Source organism: Antechinus flavipes, chromosome 6 (assembly GCF_016432865.1).
Source record: "Antechinus flavipes isolate AdamAnt ecotype Samford, QLD, Australia chromosome 6, AdamAnt_v2, whole genome shotgun sequence".
Classification (NCBI taxonomy): Eukaryota; Metazoa; Chordata; class Mammalia; order Dasyuromorphia; family Dasyuridae; genus Antechinus; species Antechinus flavipes.
Window position 1 is genome coordinate 580,236 of NC_067403.1, and position 16,767 is coordinate 597,002.

At 48.8% G+C, this 16,767-nt stretch overlaps 1 protein-coding gene across 2 annotated transcripts in view; it reads left to right on the forward strand.

Annotated features, from left to right (window-relative positions):
* The first annotated feature begins 2,144 nt into the window (after nt 1-2,144).
* Nucleotides 2,145-16,767, forward strand: part of PPP2R2C (protein phosphatase 2 regulatory subunit Bgamma) — a 302,284-nt gene continuing 287,661 nt past the window's right edge. The window contains exons 1-2 of one of the 2 annotated variants that reach the window (XM_051965771.1): nt 2,145-2,344; nt 2,563-2,643. In XM_051965771.1, coding sequence (XP_051821731.1) covers nt 2,329-2,344; nt 2,563-2,643 — 97 coding nt within the window. In that variant the 5' untranslated portion in view covers nt 2,145-2,328. Of the gene's footprint in view, nt 2,644-16,767 lie in introns of both variants that reach the window. The other variant, XM_051965769.1, reaches the window with a different exon arrangement.

The window sequence follows — 16,767 nt, forward strand, 5'->3', positions numbered from 1 at the left end:
ACATAACAGACATACCTTTAGTGTTGGTGACCAACAAAAAGCAAAAACTGTCCCTGCCCTAAAGAAGACGATACTTTACTGAAGGAGTCAAACCGGTAGAGTAGTGGGAGATAGCTTTGGAGGGGAAGGGATAATAAGTGGGGGAGGGAGACACAGAAGAGGGGGAAAAAGTCCAAGTGAGGGGGCAAAAGAACCTTGAAGATGGCAGTCATTATTGAGAGCCTCTTCAATAGAGTAGCCTGGAAGAATCCAGACTTTTACTGCGCCCCAAATCTTTAATGCCTAAACTGCCAGTTTCCTTATGCTCTTGCTCTTCTTCCCGGTTCCTACTTCTAGGCTGTGAGGTTTCCATGGGAGGCAAAGGGACAGAAGGGGCAAACCTTACTGTAACGTTAACCCCAATGCTCTGATCGCTCACTAGCCCCTCCATCTCTGGCCTCAGGATCTCACTGGAAAATTAGCACTGTAATAATTCCTTCCCCATGTTGGATTCCCAAGGCTGTGCTTAGCGCACAGCGCGAAGTTAGAGTCGGGAGGGTTAGAAGAAGGTGTTTTGGAAAAGCTCACGGGCTGCTGGGAGAGCTCTCCCGGGAGAGACTCATTAGCACAGAGGCACAAATGCTGTGACTTATTTTTCCAAGATTTGCATTTGAAAGGAGGCTCAGAGGTAAGTGAAAAAAAAAAAAAATCTGACGGAATAAAACCTACGTGACTTTTCAGTTATTAAGGAGCCCGTGGTGAGGACGGGTGGGATGGGTACAGGAGGCTTTTCCGGAGTCGCAGGCTCCCAGTCTCAGGTCAGCTTTCCGGTTCATCCCTTGCCAGCTTAGTTACCCACGGAAACAGGGCTAGCCCTGGAGTGAGCATCGGAAGGGGAGCTGGGCTTGGACCCCGGCTTTGGAGCTCGCTGCGCATTTGACTTTGGACACCTCTAGACCTGTTTCCTTATCTTCCAGCATGTTGGACTGGCCTCAAAACTCTTAATAATCAAACTTGGCCGAGGGTTTTTTTTTTGTTTTTGTTTTGTTTTGTTTTGTTTTGTTTTTGTTTTTTTGTTTTTTTTTTTTGCTTTCTTTTTCTCTCTTCTGACTGTTGGCTTCTTTCTGCTTCCAGTGCCTGACCCTTTTCCAGGCCCTGGGTTAGCGGAAAAACTTAGCGGGGACCACACCGCTCTCCTCAACGAGCAGACCCACGAGGACATTTTCCCACCCCGAAACCATTCCCGGCATTCCTCTTGGATTGCCTCCCCCGGAGCTCTGAGCCAGAACCCTGCCGGCCCCCGGAGCTCTGAGCCATCCCTCGACAGAGGGGAAAAGGAGCCCCACATCCTCTAGTAGCAGATAGAAGGTAATAGCCTCCCATCTCTCACACCCTGAGGCCAGAAGAAAGATCCCTCTCTTTTCTCCTCCCCTAGGACCTTGGGCCGGAAAAGTCAGCCTTGTCAAGAGAGCCGGGCGCCTCCTTCCTCTGAGGAGGCTGCCAGCTAGGTGGAGCCATTGCTGACACTGAATAGGCTCCCCGGAACTTCTCCGTCCAAACACACAAGGAAGGAAGAAAAGGATCCTCAGAGGACAGGAGACTTGGCGAGGTGCACTTCGCTTTACCACGGAGCCATCTGACTTCTCGAGATGGGGATTCGAACCCGGAGCCTCTTCCAGAGCCCAGGATGCTCCGCTAGCCTTGCGCTGCTTCGCACTGCAGTGCCAGCCTCCCGCTCAGCGGCGGGCTGATGGTCTGTGGGGCGCCTGGTCTCACCTTTTCCTCTCCAGGAAAGCGGTCCCAGGAGGGTGACCCCCAGCCACCGACCCTCCCGAGCTGCCCTTCGGTGAGCCTTCCAGCCACCTGTGGCGGCTCGGTCGGAGCTGAGGATGCGAATGGAACTTTGCGGACCCCAGACGGGAGCCCGGTCTCCCTCCCCGCCCTCCGGGCGGGGCCCGATCTGGACTGGAGCCGCCTTCCCTGCCTCCAGCCTTCCCAGTCCTCCCCCGCTTCCTCCCCCGGGCAGCTGCTTCGGTCTGCGCTGCCCGCCTGTACCACCCAGTCCTGCCCGCCTGTACCACCCAGCCCTGCCGGGAGGAGGAAAGGAGAGAGCTGGCTGGGGGAAGGACAGGGCCAAAACCGCGAGGAGGCGGTGGTGGCGAGGGGAGGGCCGGCGGCAGGAGGGGGAGGGCCGGCGGCCGGAGGGAGGGCCGGCGGCACTAGGGGTAGCAGGAGCTGCGCCTGCCACCCGGCGCGCCCACCCAGGGAGCCCTTGGCTCTGACAGCGAAACCATCCCGGAGCGCGCTCCTTCCCGGCCGGCCCTCCGGCCGGGAGGCTCCGTGAGACTCATGTCACAGAAGCCGGGTTAGCTGCTGCCGCTTTTTGTTTTTCTTCCTTTTTGCTTTGGCTTCTCCGCCCCTACCCTACCCCCACCCCCTGTTCCCAGCCGATGCTCCCCATCCCAGCCTTCCCTCGAGCCCTCCGAGCGGCCCGCCACCTCCCCCAGCAGCGGGGGGCCGCAGGCGCGGGATCCGAGCCGGGTCCCAAGTCACTGACCGCGCTTTCCCTTGGCTGTTTGCTAGCTGGTGGCCCCCCAGGCGAGGAGCAAGCGGACTGGTGCTTGTATCAGCTCAATGGGACCGCCGAGTTTGAAGTCTCTGAAGGTAAGGGGCGGTAGCCCCAGCTCGTGGCTGTGGGGGCCGCCCGCCCGGCCCAGACAGTTGGCTCCGGGTTGGGGAATGGGGGCGGGGGAGAAGGCGGGGACGCCGCGCCTCCACGGCCCACGTCCACCCCGTTGGGTGGCCCGAAAGGCTTGGGGGGGGGAGGGGAAGGGGAAGGGGAAGGAGTAGGGAAAGGGAAAGGGAAAGGGGAAGGAGAAGGGAAAGGGGATGGAAGAATGGGGAGCGGTTGGGAGAGGTGATCTGGAAGAGAAGTACTTTGCTCCAGGAGAGTGCTGGAGCCCAGCAGCAAGACTGCAATTGCATTTGCTCTGGTGTGAGAGTTGGAAGCAGAGAGGGCTGGGTAAAGAGAGGGTATTATTAGTCGTTTCAGGCCATATTCCTGAAGTGCTGTGGGCAATCGAGACTTTCCAAGCAGAACTGTAGAATTGTGGGGGAACTAATTTTCTTGTGAATTACACATGTCACTTGTCAGTCTTCGTGCCTCAGTTTCCTTCACTGTAAAATAAGGAACTCTATCTCCTAGGTCCTTTTGAACCCGAAGTCACTGCGTTTGGAATTGTAGAATCAGAGATCAAAAAGACTTGAAATTATCTTGTCGACTCCCCCCACCCCCCAACCCTTTCTGGGAAACTGAGGCCCAGAGAAAAATGGTGCCTGACTCGAAGTCAAAGAGGTAGTAGCTGAAGGAGGGACAGCTGAGAGAGGTGTAAGCAAAAATAACCTGATTTCCACCCCCCTCAAAAAAATTCCCCAAACTAAAAGCCCAACAATCTGTTTTCTGCTGAGATTTGGAAGAGAACACAGGATCAGTAGGCAGAAATGCTAAAAGGGTTTTCCAGATGGCAGGAACTGCTGAGAAATTTCTTACACGATAGGGGCAAGATTGTGTGGTCAGACAGAACAGAACAGTCCTTAGAAATGGAAGGATGATTCCAGGCATTTGAATGCTAAAAAGTCTTAAAAGGAAACTCTATCTGCAGGCAACAGTGTGTTTCTAGGCACCGAGAAAAAAATTTTTTTTTAAATTTTGCATCAGCAAAAACAGGGTGCAGAAGAGAATATTGCAGAAAATTAAAACCGTTTTTTGACTGGTATATAACTATCCAATCTGATTCCATGTACTATGAAAGGTACTTCTCTCTCTTCCTCTTGAAGTGAATTTGATCCATTTATTTATTTATTTTTCTAGAAATAGTTTACTTCTATGGATTTCACTCCCACTGAAAAGTTCTGCATAGGAACCCCATAGGAAACTGCATAGGAAATGGCTCATTCCTCCCTCAACTCCTACGTAGTGACATAACATTGGGATTCTTTATAGAAGGCTTCCGTGTTGTGTTTTACCTAAGCTCAGGAGATACTGTCATGTGATGGAACAGGATAACCGTCCATAACCAACTCCAAGGTGGGAGGGAGGGTTCCTCTCTTATAGTCATAAACTCAAAGAATTTCTGAATAATTCTTATCCAGAACATGGAGCCTGTCTGTAGCACTGCTGAGCAGGTGCTCATATGAAAAACTCCTGGGACAGGGACCTTTCTCCAAATTCCCTTGTGGCACTCTTTCTCCCCTCTCACCCTCTTAGCCCTCTCTCTAATTATTAGAAAAAGGGTTAGCTGGTGTGGTAAAACATCAGGAGAGAGCTGGATTCAAACATTACTTCTGACATTGACTTGCTATTAGATTCTAGGCAACTCCCTCAACCTCTAAGCTGTAGTTTCTTTACCTACAAAAAGAAGAGATTGAATTAAGGGACTCCCAAGGTTCTTTCTCCTTAGAAATTAGAACCTGCGGTGATTCTCTTCTGGAACTGATTTCTCTTCTTGAAATTTCAACCTGCCGGTATGAGTCCTGTCTTTCAGCAGAAAGCACACATTTAATCCTTTCCCCACATATAGCCAGGACGAGACTTTATGACACCTTTCATAGCCCTTTCCCTGTCTTCTTTTGTTTTGGACTAAGTATTTTCAGTGTTCTTTCCGTTTTCCAAGGTGAAAATCACAGTGTGTTGTTTGTAATGCAAAAACCAAAACCAAAACCAAAAAACCAAAAAACAAAAGAACAACAACAACAACAAAAACCCAACAACAACAAACCTGACCCTAGTGGAACGAACTGGGACTCTGGATCCTAAATCTGTGATCAACTGGGGATATCATAGCTCCCTAGTATCATCTGAAAGAGGGATTTGATCTATTCCATCTGTTCCCACGTGGTATAATGAAAAGCACTCAAGGAAATGAGCAGAGGAGCATATTTCAGTTTGATTTAAGGAAAAGAAATCCTAATGTAAGACATCCAAGTTTAAATGGGCTGTCTTGGGGAGCAGTGGATTCTTTCCTCATCTAAGATCATCATATGCAGGCTAGAGGACCATTTCCTGAGTACATTGTCGAAAGATTCTAGCTCAACCACTGGCTGGACTAGATGGCAGAGGAGGTAGGAGGGCATGGGAGATGCTGCAAGACACTGGTCAAGGGCATCATTTTGCAGGCTGTGCTAATAGGCTTGGAAGGAAACTTGGAGATCATCAAGTCCAATCTTCTAGTTTTACAGATTAGGAAGCTGAGTCCCAGGCTGTGAATAACTGCTTCTCCAAAGTTACAAAAGCCAGTACTGAAGACAGACCTCTGGACTCCAGATACACTTTCCCATAATTAGAGTTTCCTTTCATACCTGCTGCCAACTCCTTGCTTCTCCTTATCACTTTAAATTGGTCTAACTTTTCAGGCTCCTGAACGTCTCCCAGGGAATACAGAATGATCAGTTGCCTGCAGGTTCGAGAGGTCAAGTGGGCATGGGACTTGCTAACTCTCCTGTTTTCCAGCTGTGCTTCTTTTCCACAATGGGCTTTGGTAAATACTAGTGATTCACTCCCAGAGCTGTATTAATGACCTTAAGAGAGGTGTTTTTGTCTGTGTGTACTGATGTGTATTTTCTCTTTCAAACAATAACCTGGGCTCCAGAGAAGGCAGCTGTGCTTGCCTGGTAATGAAATCTTTTAGAGTCATTTGATTTTAATTTTAATGCATGATTTTTCTGAAATTCTAATGTTTTTTGGCCACTCCGGACTCTAGGAAGGAGGTCCATGATAATATCAGCAGTGGTCAAATGATAACGGGCAGACTGTGTCATAGATTTTGTATTTTGAAAATGTATTATCTCTGACAAATTTTCTGCCTTTGTCTTTGTTCTGTCTTTGGGTTTGGGGAAGGATCTTTTGCCTTTGGGCTAAAAATCTCGAATGCAGATTGGCTTTCCATAAATAGTTGCCTGACTACATTGGAATGTTTGTCACTTAGAAGGTTTCTAAATTTAGGTTTGCCTCCGTGATTCCTTCCCAAGAGACATGTTGACAGCAATTGTTAAGGCAACAAATGCTAATGAGTGGAAATCTGGATCCCGGATTCTCAGCTGGACCTTGGGACAGCATCATTTCCTTCTAGGAGCCACAGGACTGCTTCATTTCCTAAGGGATGTGGTACCTGTTTATATACCTGCATCTTTCCTTTTCTTCTGCTACACCAGGAAGCCACCTTTACCTAGCACCTTGTACATTGTGACATCATCTCCAATGATCCTTATAATGCTCCAGGGAGATAAAGAACAAATATCAATAATGATCATAATAATATCTAACACTTATATGGCTCTTTAAGGATTGTAGAACCCTTTATAGAGGTCCTGTCCCTCCATCTTTTCAACAGTCCTGGGAGGTGGTTATTATTATTATCCCTATTTCACAAATGAATAAATTGAGACTGAGAAAGGTTCAATCATTTTCTTAGAGTCATACAACTACTAACTAACTAAATGTCTGAGGCAGAATTTGAATTCAGGTCTCTACAACTCCCACTTCCCCCACTTGCCTCACTTACAGAGGAGGAACGCTAAAGAGCATTGACTCAGGAGACCCCAAATTGAAGTACCTGCTTAGTGGGTGGTACTAGCTGAAGTACCACTTGGACTTAAGTAGCCCTCAATATCCTCATCTGCCACAAGGAGGGATTAGACTAGATGGTCTCCACTTCAAACTGAAATCCTGATTGCTCAAGAGTTTTGGAGGGACGCTTTCCACTGTGCAGCCCCTTCCCTCCCAAGCTTGTCTTTGAGGTTTGTCCACACCCAAGTAGACCTTTCAGCCACTAATTAAGGCTTAAACGATCTGATGCCAACTTTCCACGTGGTGTATATGGCTGAAAGAGCTTGGGATTTGGCCAGAGAACTCAAGGCTGGAGTCATCTCAATCCTGGCTCCACCAGGACTTCAGAAGTAGAAAAAACCAACCAGCCGGAGCTGGTCCATAGTCAGCCCACCGCCAAACCCAGTCCAGGGCAGGGTCCTAGCCTTCAAGAGCAGAGCGAGGCTTTCAAGCTGGGCCCTCTCGCCAGAAGCTCAGTGCCTTCTGCTGTGTTGTGATACTTGAGTTGATGTCCGGTAGGGAGTGATTACACACACCTCAAGCAGGGGCTTCCGTGGCTTACTGCCCGTTTCCATTTTATTGTGGAAGTTCCTCCTGGGAGGGAGGGGAGAAGGAAACCTGATCCCCAGGAGTTACAAGTTTAGTTGGGGATTGGATATACTGAGCAAGTTATAACTTGCAGTATTTTGTGACACGGTCAAGGCCCAAAAGGTGAAGTAGTTACCTGAGATTATGGCCAATTTGTACCCAGATCCTCTGACTCCCAATGTTTCTTCGGTAAGGGACGTTCTGTGCCATCAAACAGCAGCAGGCCGTGGCTTAGGGTACCATACTGTCAATCAGACAGAAATGACCCCTAACCTGTGTGTGCCTGGAGCCAGACAGAGCGGGATAGACACTGGATAGTCAGGAATCAGACAGAAGTATAATTTCAATGGCAGGGAAGTGACTTACAAGCAGGGTACAGGCGCTGCACCCCAATCTTGGTGTGGGACCCACTCCACTAGGGCTAAAGTGCAATCCTTCTGCCCAGAGCCACACAGTAGCCCTGACCAGGAGGGGTAACAGAACACTGAGAGAAGTGTGATTCGAGGCAGGACTGCATGACTGGAACATGGGTGCTTATCCCAGTTTGTTGCTAGTCAAAGCAGCACAATAATTATATGATTTTGCCAGAGGGTGAGATCATCCAGAGGACAAGCGCAAAGGATTGTTGTTGTGCCAAACTTGGGAGCCTCAGCCCTGGAAAACAAGCTATCTCCTAATATCTTGACATTTTCTCCTTTTAACCAAAAGGAAGAGGGAAGGGTCTGAGAGAGCCCTTACCCTTCTGAGAGAGAGAGAAACAAGTATAAGCCAAGAGGTCACAAGAGACCAGTTGGGCCAGGACTGATGTTGCCCAAGGGGTTAGTTCCTTGGGGGAGGGGAGAGTGTCCCAGGATTCATTACTAGCTACTGTTTGCTTTCAAGCAGAAAAGCAGGACAAAAGAATGTAAAGGGAGACAATGGCCAACATGTGCTTGAATCAGGGCCTTAGTGTTTTAGTCAGCCCTCATCAGGAATCCTGGCTGTCTCATCTGGATGTCGGCTGGTTCTATGTCCCTACCAGATAACCTTGAGGTCCCTAGAGACTTCTGCTATCTACTCAGGAGGATCCAAGCTTAAAGTAAACGCTGATTAGAAAACCACAAATTACCAACATCTATGTTGCCTCCTATTTTTTGTTTGTTTCTCAATTACATTTTAATCTGATCTAGGAAACTGGGCCCAGAATTTGACATCTCTCTTATAGTATTGTCATGTATTGCTATTTAACCATTGTATTATTTTTTATTTTGCCTTTGTACATATACTTGCTGTCCTCTAGTCCTCCTACTAGACTATAAGCTCTTGTAGGGCAGGGACTTTGTTTCACAAATTTCTGTTACCTCTCAGCACAGTGCTATATTCATGACAAATCACTGTCAATCATTTTAAAAATTAAATTTATTTGTGTTATTTAATTAATGTTATTTTTTATGGGTATTCTGGGAATATGGTGCAGTAGGTAAATAAATCCTTGTTGCTTGACTCTATCCAGTGCCTTGACTTTCAGAATAATTAGTTGATGCTTCTGATGGGCATTAGGAGAAAGCCAGTCTATATGATTTCTGATAGTCAGGACAGGTTGACCTAAGCAAAAGCTTAGGTCATGGTATAGGTCACGAATAGCCCTGGGAAGGCTGGAGCGTCTATCCTTGAATATGATTTCAAGTTCAGAGTCTGACTCACAATCCGGGTGACTGCCAATTACCTCTCTGGACCTCAGTAAAGTGGAGAGATTGCACATTCTGCAGAATCCCTAAGGACAAGAAGAATATATGAAGGGGAGTCCTAGGTAGTAAGTCTGAAAAGGTTGGGTAGGTGTTAGATCATGGCGGGCTTTCAATGCTAGGTGGGGAGGGGGGTCACTGAAGCTTGGTTTCTGTGATTGGAGGAGCTGGGGGCAACAGAGACATCTCCTTCCCTTGTGGGTCTTTGGTGTCCTACTGAGACAGAGTCAACTGTGTTTCAGTTGTGAAACTGAAGTGTACAGAAGTGAAAAATGTACACAATTGCTTCAAGTGCTCCCAGGCCACTTAGCAGGAACAGCCATCAGCTCTGTTTTGACACTCCTTAAAAATCCCAGAGAACATCTTTCTAAGCTTGTACTTGATGTGCCCCAGCACTTGAGTTCTCCATTACTTTAATTTGTTTGTCTTCCAGATACCTCAGTTAATCCCATAGCAACCTGAGGGGTGTGCACTGTTCTGTGGAAACCAGGAAACCTGTAGTAGGTAGAAGCGGGTCACTGATTGCAAGAATGTGACTTCTCTTAACTATTACTGGAATATTTTCATATTATGAGGGTTCAGTCAGTCCCATTGCGGGCATTTATTAAGTAGGTAGTGGGGACTAGTCAGAATGAAGCATTCCCTGCCCTCTCAGAGGCTACTTTGTGCTTGGGAGCCACAGAAGAAGTGGAAACAAGATACATAAAAGAGAAGTGCAAATTGTTTTGGGGGGAGAGGGGCGTTAGTAGTAGAGGGAAATAGAGAAAGGATGTAAGTAAATTTGAGCTGGATTTTGAAGGAGGCTAGGAACTCTAGGAGGCAGAAATAAGGAGCGAGAGGATTCCAGTCTGGAGGACTGTCATATGCACGAGAAGAAACGCTTCCTTGGATTGCCGACTGTGTGAAGAGTCGGGGCTGGCGAGGTAGTTTGAAACCAAGTTGAAAAAGGCCATAAGGGCCTCTGGGGACTTTCCATTGGCTAGCTATAAGGCTTTGGCCCAGCTTGTTCCTCTGTACATATAACGGGAAGGGCTCCTCGCTTCTCCGAGGTCCGTGGCAACTCTGAGGTCTGCGATCCTCCACTGGAAAGATGATTTCTTGAGCTTTTGGACATCGAGGTCTTGTTTAAGCTGTGCTCCAAGACTGATAGTATCACCGTGTGCAAAACTGGGAAGATCAATCTTCTGTTTGGCCAACTGTGCAGGGAGGTCCCCTCCCCTGCAATCCTTAAGGACACAGAAGAGTCACCTTTGTCAACAAGGACAGCAAACCCTTCTCTCTCTCTCTCTGAAGCATCGTTGGCTGAGCTGTCAATTAGCGTCAGACCACTTGGAGAGGGTGTTCAATAAATGTTTGCTGGTTCCAAGTGGGGCGACAGTGGAAGCTGTGTCTGGATGCTCATATTTTTGTACTGTGCCCAAAGCCTCTAGCAAGAAATGGCCAAAGTATAGTGAGGGCTAACCCCTAGTTCAGTTCCCAAGATTGGCTGGACCTGAGCAGTCACTAACAGAGGACATTCTTCTCTCTTACTCTCTCCCTTCCTCTCCATTGCCACCTAATAAGAGCCTGGGCTACAGGGCCAAGTGCACAGCTGCCTTAGGACTCATCCGCAGGCTCTTTACTCTTTCAGTCGCACCCAACCCTTCCCTAGACACTTCCATCTCTGAAAACTGTGATTCCACATCTCCCCTCCTTTTCCTGGCTTAACTCTCGGGAGATCTGGTGCTTTTCCTTCTCCCCTTTCCTGTTTCCCGTTGTCTTGAGAGCCCTGTGACTGAAGTTGCTGGGCTTTTTCTTAGTTCTCCTCCTGGACTTCTGGGAAGACACTCTCCCCTCTCACCCTGTCTTCTTTGCTAAGTCCCCATCTCTCCGCCATTCTCTAAGGACCCTACCATTGGTGTTCCACCCTCGGTCATCCTCTCTCTTCCTGTACTTCTCCTTCTCCATCCCCTCGCTTCCCATCATTTTCCTGAGCTTTAGGAAAATAAGGTTAAATTGATGTGCCCCGTGACAGTCTTTCTTCGACCTGGCTCCTGTCTAGGTGAGCATCTCCCCTTGGACGGTCCATTGGTGTGTCCAAAAGAGCACTTAGCCTCCTCCCTTCCAAGTGGGCTCCATCCCCAGATGTCCCTAAAAGCTTCTAGTTAGACAGGCTTGAAACAGCAGCTTTCTTGTGGCTCCTTTCCTCTTTCACCCCCCTCATATTTCACTGGTTTCCAGGTCTTGCCATTTTCATCTCTCCAATCTCTCTAGTCGACCCCTTTCTCAGCTTGTGTACCCCTATCCTATTTCAGTTTCCTCACCATTCCCTCTGCCTCCATCATTGCTTAATTCTCTTTCCCCCAGCAGCTCCCAATTTCTCCTTTCTTTAAGGTCCATTTTTACAGCTGCCAAGATAATCTTCCTAAAGTAGGGCTCTCCCCATTTCACTCCTTTTTTTCTAAAACCTTCCCTGGCTCCCTGTTAGTTTAAAAGGGGGATTCTTCACACTGTTGTTCCCAGCACTACCGAGTCTGGCTTTTGGGTCGCTTCCCAGCTTTCTAGAAAGATCTCTCCTTCAAGTGCTCCTAAATGGGGCCCAATTTTCATGGAGAGCAGTTCGGGACCTCTGCCTTTGCGCTTTTCCATCCCCTCTCTGCTCTCAGAATCAGTCCACCACTGCAGTCCCTCTTGCATGTCAAGACACAGACAGGGCACAAACAGTAACGTTCCTGCCTTCCTCCAAGGCTCAGCTCAGGTGGGTGTTCCTGAAACCTTTTGTGAGCCCTCCAATGACTTCTTTTCCTTCTTGGACTATTTCTGGAGCACCAAGCTTGAGTTCTCCTTTCTCCTGTCATCCATTAGCCAGGTAATACCCTCCTCGAAGGTAGGGACTCTTTGGTTTTTACTCTTGGCTCTCCAGCATCTCGCAGAGCGCCCGGCAGCCAGGACACCTCCAATAATGTCTCTGAGCTGGACTGAACTGATTGAAATGCATGGTCGGGCGATTGCTTGTCAGATGCCCCTGCCGCTCCCACGGCAGCCTCTCCTGGCGGTCGCCAGGTCTGTTGAACACTCCCCGCGTCAGATTGCTTGGATCATGCGCTGCCGCGAGAGAGGAAGCCGGATTTAGCCCCAAATTAGGGGAAACTACGGCAGGGCGCCCAAGCTGCCTTCTTTGCCGGAGCGCGCCGGGCGCAGTCGCCAATCTCCCAAATCCTCACGTTCCATCCTGACAGAGGCCGAATTGTGCCGGGTCTGGACGCCTGCGAGTTTCGTGTGAGAGCGCCGGCCTAGCGTCGGGCCCTCCCGGCCGGCCCGCACCTCCTGAGCCCTGTGCGCCAGCTCTCCCACTGGCTTTCCCAGGCTTTCAGCTTCTGTCTAACTGAAATGGACGGCGGAGTGAGGGCCCTGAAACCTCCTCTGGTCTCTGAAATGAAGGACTGGAAGCCGGGGATGGCTCAGGGGCCTCCTGAAAAACAGCATTCGGAACCAGGTCTTCCGTCAATCGTCTTCCAGCTTAAGAGTTCTTTGATCTCAGTAGTGGTGGTGGAGTGTGTGTGCGTGTGTATATGTATGTGTGTGCATGTGTGTACGTGTGTGTGTTTGTGTGTGTGTGTGTAGCTCCCCACAGAGAGGTACACGAGTATAATGGGCCTGGTCCTGCACCATGCAGACCTTGCTCAGAATGGCGGCTGACCATTGGGTCTCCCGCTCCCACCCCCTGTGGGACCCTCAGCAAGTCCCTCAATGTTTAGGAGACTTTGTTTCCCCTTCTGTAGACAAGCCTAGGAGTCGGCCCAGTGGAGCCTGTTCTCAGTCTGAGGCTCCCTAGTTATTATCTCACCCTATCGTGGGTCAGGGGTCAGATGACATAGTTCAAGGGGGAAGCCTTTGACCTGACTATGTTGCTAACAACCAAGCAGCCTCGATCAACCTCTCACCATGAGCCCGGGGTGATGCTGCCCCCCAGAGATCCAAGAGAGGATGTTTAAGTCTCTGTGCCAAGGGCCCTGCAAGCAACCCAGCTGAAAATGGGGCAAACTGAGATAATCCCCAAAGGGGAACCATGAGGGGCCAGGGGAAGATCTCATGTAGAAAGTGGAACTTTCTCTGGGACTCTAATACAGCCAAGCGCACCAGGAGGCAGAAGGGCCAGGGAACACCTTTCAGGAGTGCTAGGCCTTCAGGGGATGCCCAGTTGAGAGAAGGAGGATGGGGGGGGGATGCCCCAGGTGGGAGGAGGAGGACGAGGGTGACCCAGTTGGGAGGACAGGGGTGCTCCAGGTGAGAGAAGGGGGGGTGCCCCAGCTGGGAGGAGGACAATGCTAGGAATAGCAAGGGAACCAGGAGATGATCTCAGGCCCCTCAGGGTGTGGTCAAAGGCAGAGGGGGAAGGGGCTGCTTTATGGAGGCATCTTACGGCCTTTCTGGAGGCCCGATATCCCCATGTATAAAAACCTGAAGAATGTCCACACCCTTCACGGCTTCCCTTCCGAAGTCATCTGGGGAAAACGCTTGGGAAAGCACAATATAGACAGGAGCTGTGACTGGCAACCACGGGGGTCACTGCAACACGGTCTCCCTCAGCACGATGGTGAGCAAAGCTTCCTTAAAAGTTTGTTTTGGAGACAGGGAGACTGGGATGTATCATTTCCTTGGTATAGGGACTCCTCCCCCCAACACACACACACACTTCTATCAGTGCAGAAGACACTAGACCGCTGTGCATAGGTGGGGTGATTGAAAGATTAAAAATGGGGTGATACCGGCCACGTGTCAGAAGCCACACTTAAGTCACTTCTCTCCAACTCTCCACGGGCTTCCTACCCATAGTTCCCTGCTTTGTAAGCTGAAAGGGCAACAGAAATTGGTATTCTTATGAAGATTTCAGCTATGGCCCCTTTGGGAGATTTTGCAGCTTAAGGCGAAAGCTTCTTTACACAGGATTCCACGATTTAAGGAAAGATGGGCTCCTGGGGGTCCACCTGGTTGTCAGTCTTGGGGGAGGACGCCCATCCCACTGTGAAGACTTCTCAGTCTGGGTTCCTAAGTAGAGTTCTTCATTGAACCCTCAGGGAGAGAAGGCCCCCTATGGAGTGGAAGGGCTGTCCCTGGGAATCCCAAGTGGGTCTGGGGGCTCGCTTTTCAGGTCGTCATTTTTGGCTGCGTCCTCATTCCGCCAGAGGCTTGCTGTTTTCCTTGCATTGCCTCCTGGGGCACTTATGAATAAAGGCTTTTTTACTGATTTAAAGCAGAACTGCCTTCTGCTGCAGTATATTCATTCATCTGCTTGCTCACTCCTTCATTTGTTCCTTCAGCAAATATTTATTAGGCATCTCCTGGATTCACCAGAGAATCATAAAGCTGGGTTTCTCTTCCCTCCCTTTCCCTTCCCCCTCATCTTCAGAATACACATATTCAAATGAATGGGTTATGAAATAGAATGGGAAACGTGCTTAAGAAAGAAGTGCCATAAGGAAGAAGAAGAGGAGGAGGAGGAGGGAAAGGAGGAAGAGGATAAGTGGTAATAGTAGTAGGAGGAAGAACAAGTGTAGAGGTATTAGGAAAAGGAGAAGAAAGAGGAGCAAGAGAAGGAGTGGTAATAGTAGTAGTAGGAGGAACAGTGTAGAGGTAGTAGGAAAAGGAGGAGAAAAAGGAGTGGTAATAGGAGGAGGAACAGTGTAGAAGTATTAGAAGGAGAAAGAAGAGGAGGAGGAAGAGTGGCAATAGTAGTAGTAGTGGGAATAGTAGATGTTGTAGTAGTAGTAGGAGGAAGAATAGTGTAGAGGTAGTAGAAGGAGGAGGAAGAGTGGTAATAGTAGTAGGAGGGAACAGTGTAGAGGTAGTAGGAAAAGGAGGAGGAGGAGGAGGAGGAGGAGGAGAAGGAGGACTGGTAATAGTAGCAGTAGGAGGAACAGTGTAGAGGTAGTAGGAAGAGGAGAGGAAGGAGGATGAGGAGGAATGGTAGGAGGAGGAACAGTATAGAGGCAATAGGAGGAGGAGGAGGAGAAGGAGAAAAAGAGGAGTGGTGATGGTAATAGAAGGAGGAACAGTGTAGAGGTAGTAGGTGAAGGAGGAGGAGGAGGAGTGGTAATAGGAGGAGGAGTAAGAATAGTGAAGAAGTAGTAGGAGTTGGAGGAGAAGTAGGAGGAGGAAGAGGAACAGTGATAATAGTAGCAGTAGTAGGAATAGTAGGAGAGATAGTAGAAGTAGGAGGAGGAAGAGTAGTAGTAGAAGGAGGATGAATAGTATAGAGGTAGTAGGAGGAGTGGAAGAAGGAGGAGGAAGAGGAGTGGTAATAGGAGGAGGAACAGTATAGAGGCAGTAGGAAAAGGAGAAGGAGAAAGAACAGTGTAGAGGTAATAGGAAAAGGAGGAGGAAGAAGAGGCGGGGTAGTAGTAGTAGGAACAGTGGAGAAGGAGGAGGAGGGGGAGGAGAAACAGTGTAGAGGCAGTAGGAGGAGGAGGAAGAGGAGTAGATAGAGTAAGAAGAGAACAAGGAGGAGTAGGAATAGTAGGAGAGATAGGAGGAGGAAGAGTGGTAATAGTAGGAGGAGGAATAGTGTAGAGGTAGTAGGAGAAGGACAAGAAGAGGAAGAAGAGGAGTGGTAATAGTAGTAGTAATAGGAGGAGTAGACATACTAGACATAATAGTAGTAGAAAGAAGACAAAGAGTAGGAGGAGGAATAGAAGGAAGAAAAAAGCAGGAGGAAGAGGAAGAATAAAAGAGAAGGAAGAATTGTAGTAATAGTTACTATAATTCAGTATAGTGGGAAAACAGCAAGTCTCAGAATCAGGATGACTGATTGAGATCAAGTTCTGCCTCAGATATTTGGGCAGAGGGACTTGGGGTATGTCATGTATTCCTTCAGTAATTCAGCAAATTCTCCAAGACTGTCAGCTAAAGGATGGACTCTGATAGAAAGAGCAGCTTAGTAGGTTGCTCCCCACACAAGTAAAAGCCCTGGGATTATATTCATCAGCCATAGTCCATCACCAAAATGATTTGGGCAGCCAAGTGCAGGATGAACTACAGTGGAGAAGGACTTGAGAATGACCCTCAAAGGGCTATTGAGATAATTCAGATGTGTGGTGAGAAGTATCTGCTGGGGTGGGGTGGGGAGAGTCAGAGGAGACAAGGGGACACATACAAGACATGTTACAATGGCAAAGGCAAGAGGACAGGAAACAGCTTGGCTGTGGGGAGGTGGGAAAGAGGGAAGGAGGAGCCTTCAGTTGCAGTCCAGATGTTCTTTGAAGGCCCTGAAGTTCCAACATTTTCAGTCCTCTACAGCAGCCCCTCTTTTAGCCCTAGTCTCTTTTCTTCTTGTTCTCTACAAGAGGTGGTCGGAGAGTGATGTGTCTTCCTCACTGTCAGCCACAGGGACATAGTCTACCATGCCTTCTCCCTGAAGCCACTTCTTGCTGGACGGAGAAAGTAGAACTGGTTCCCCAGTTCCTGGAACCCAGAGCCCTTTCCATTTGATAGGATTCTAATTTTTCTGGAAGTAGCAAAGCTACTTGGATCTATCCTCCAGGCAACGTTGGTGTCAGATAGTCTCTGATGAGTCATTAGCCCATCTAAGCAGGGAGTAGAAAACCTTCCTTGGCTTTTCTGGCCATCCAAGCATTTCTGAAAGGGCACATGGGGGGCTTCCTATGGGGCAGGGCTTGCCCATTATCAGATGCAATGAGAGACTCCTCCCAATAGGAAGTTAGCAGGGATCATCCAGGGGAGACGAAAGGAAGGAATTGTTCCATTTTGCCTCTGTACTGGAAATGCAGTTTCCAGGTGTGCTTGGCTTTGTGGATCAGAGGAGTGATCTTTCTTGGCTCATTTGGCCTCTTCCCCTGTCTATGAGGATCTTCTCCTCCTGTGAAGTCCCTTCTT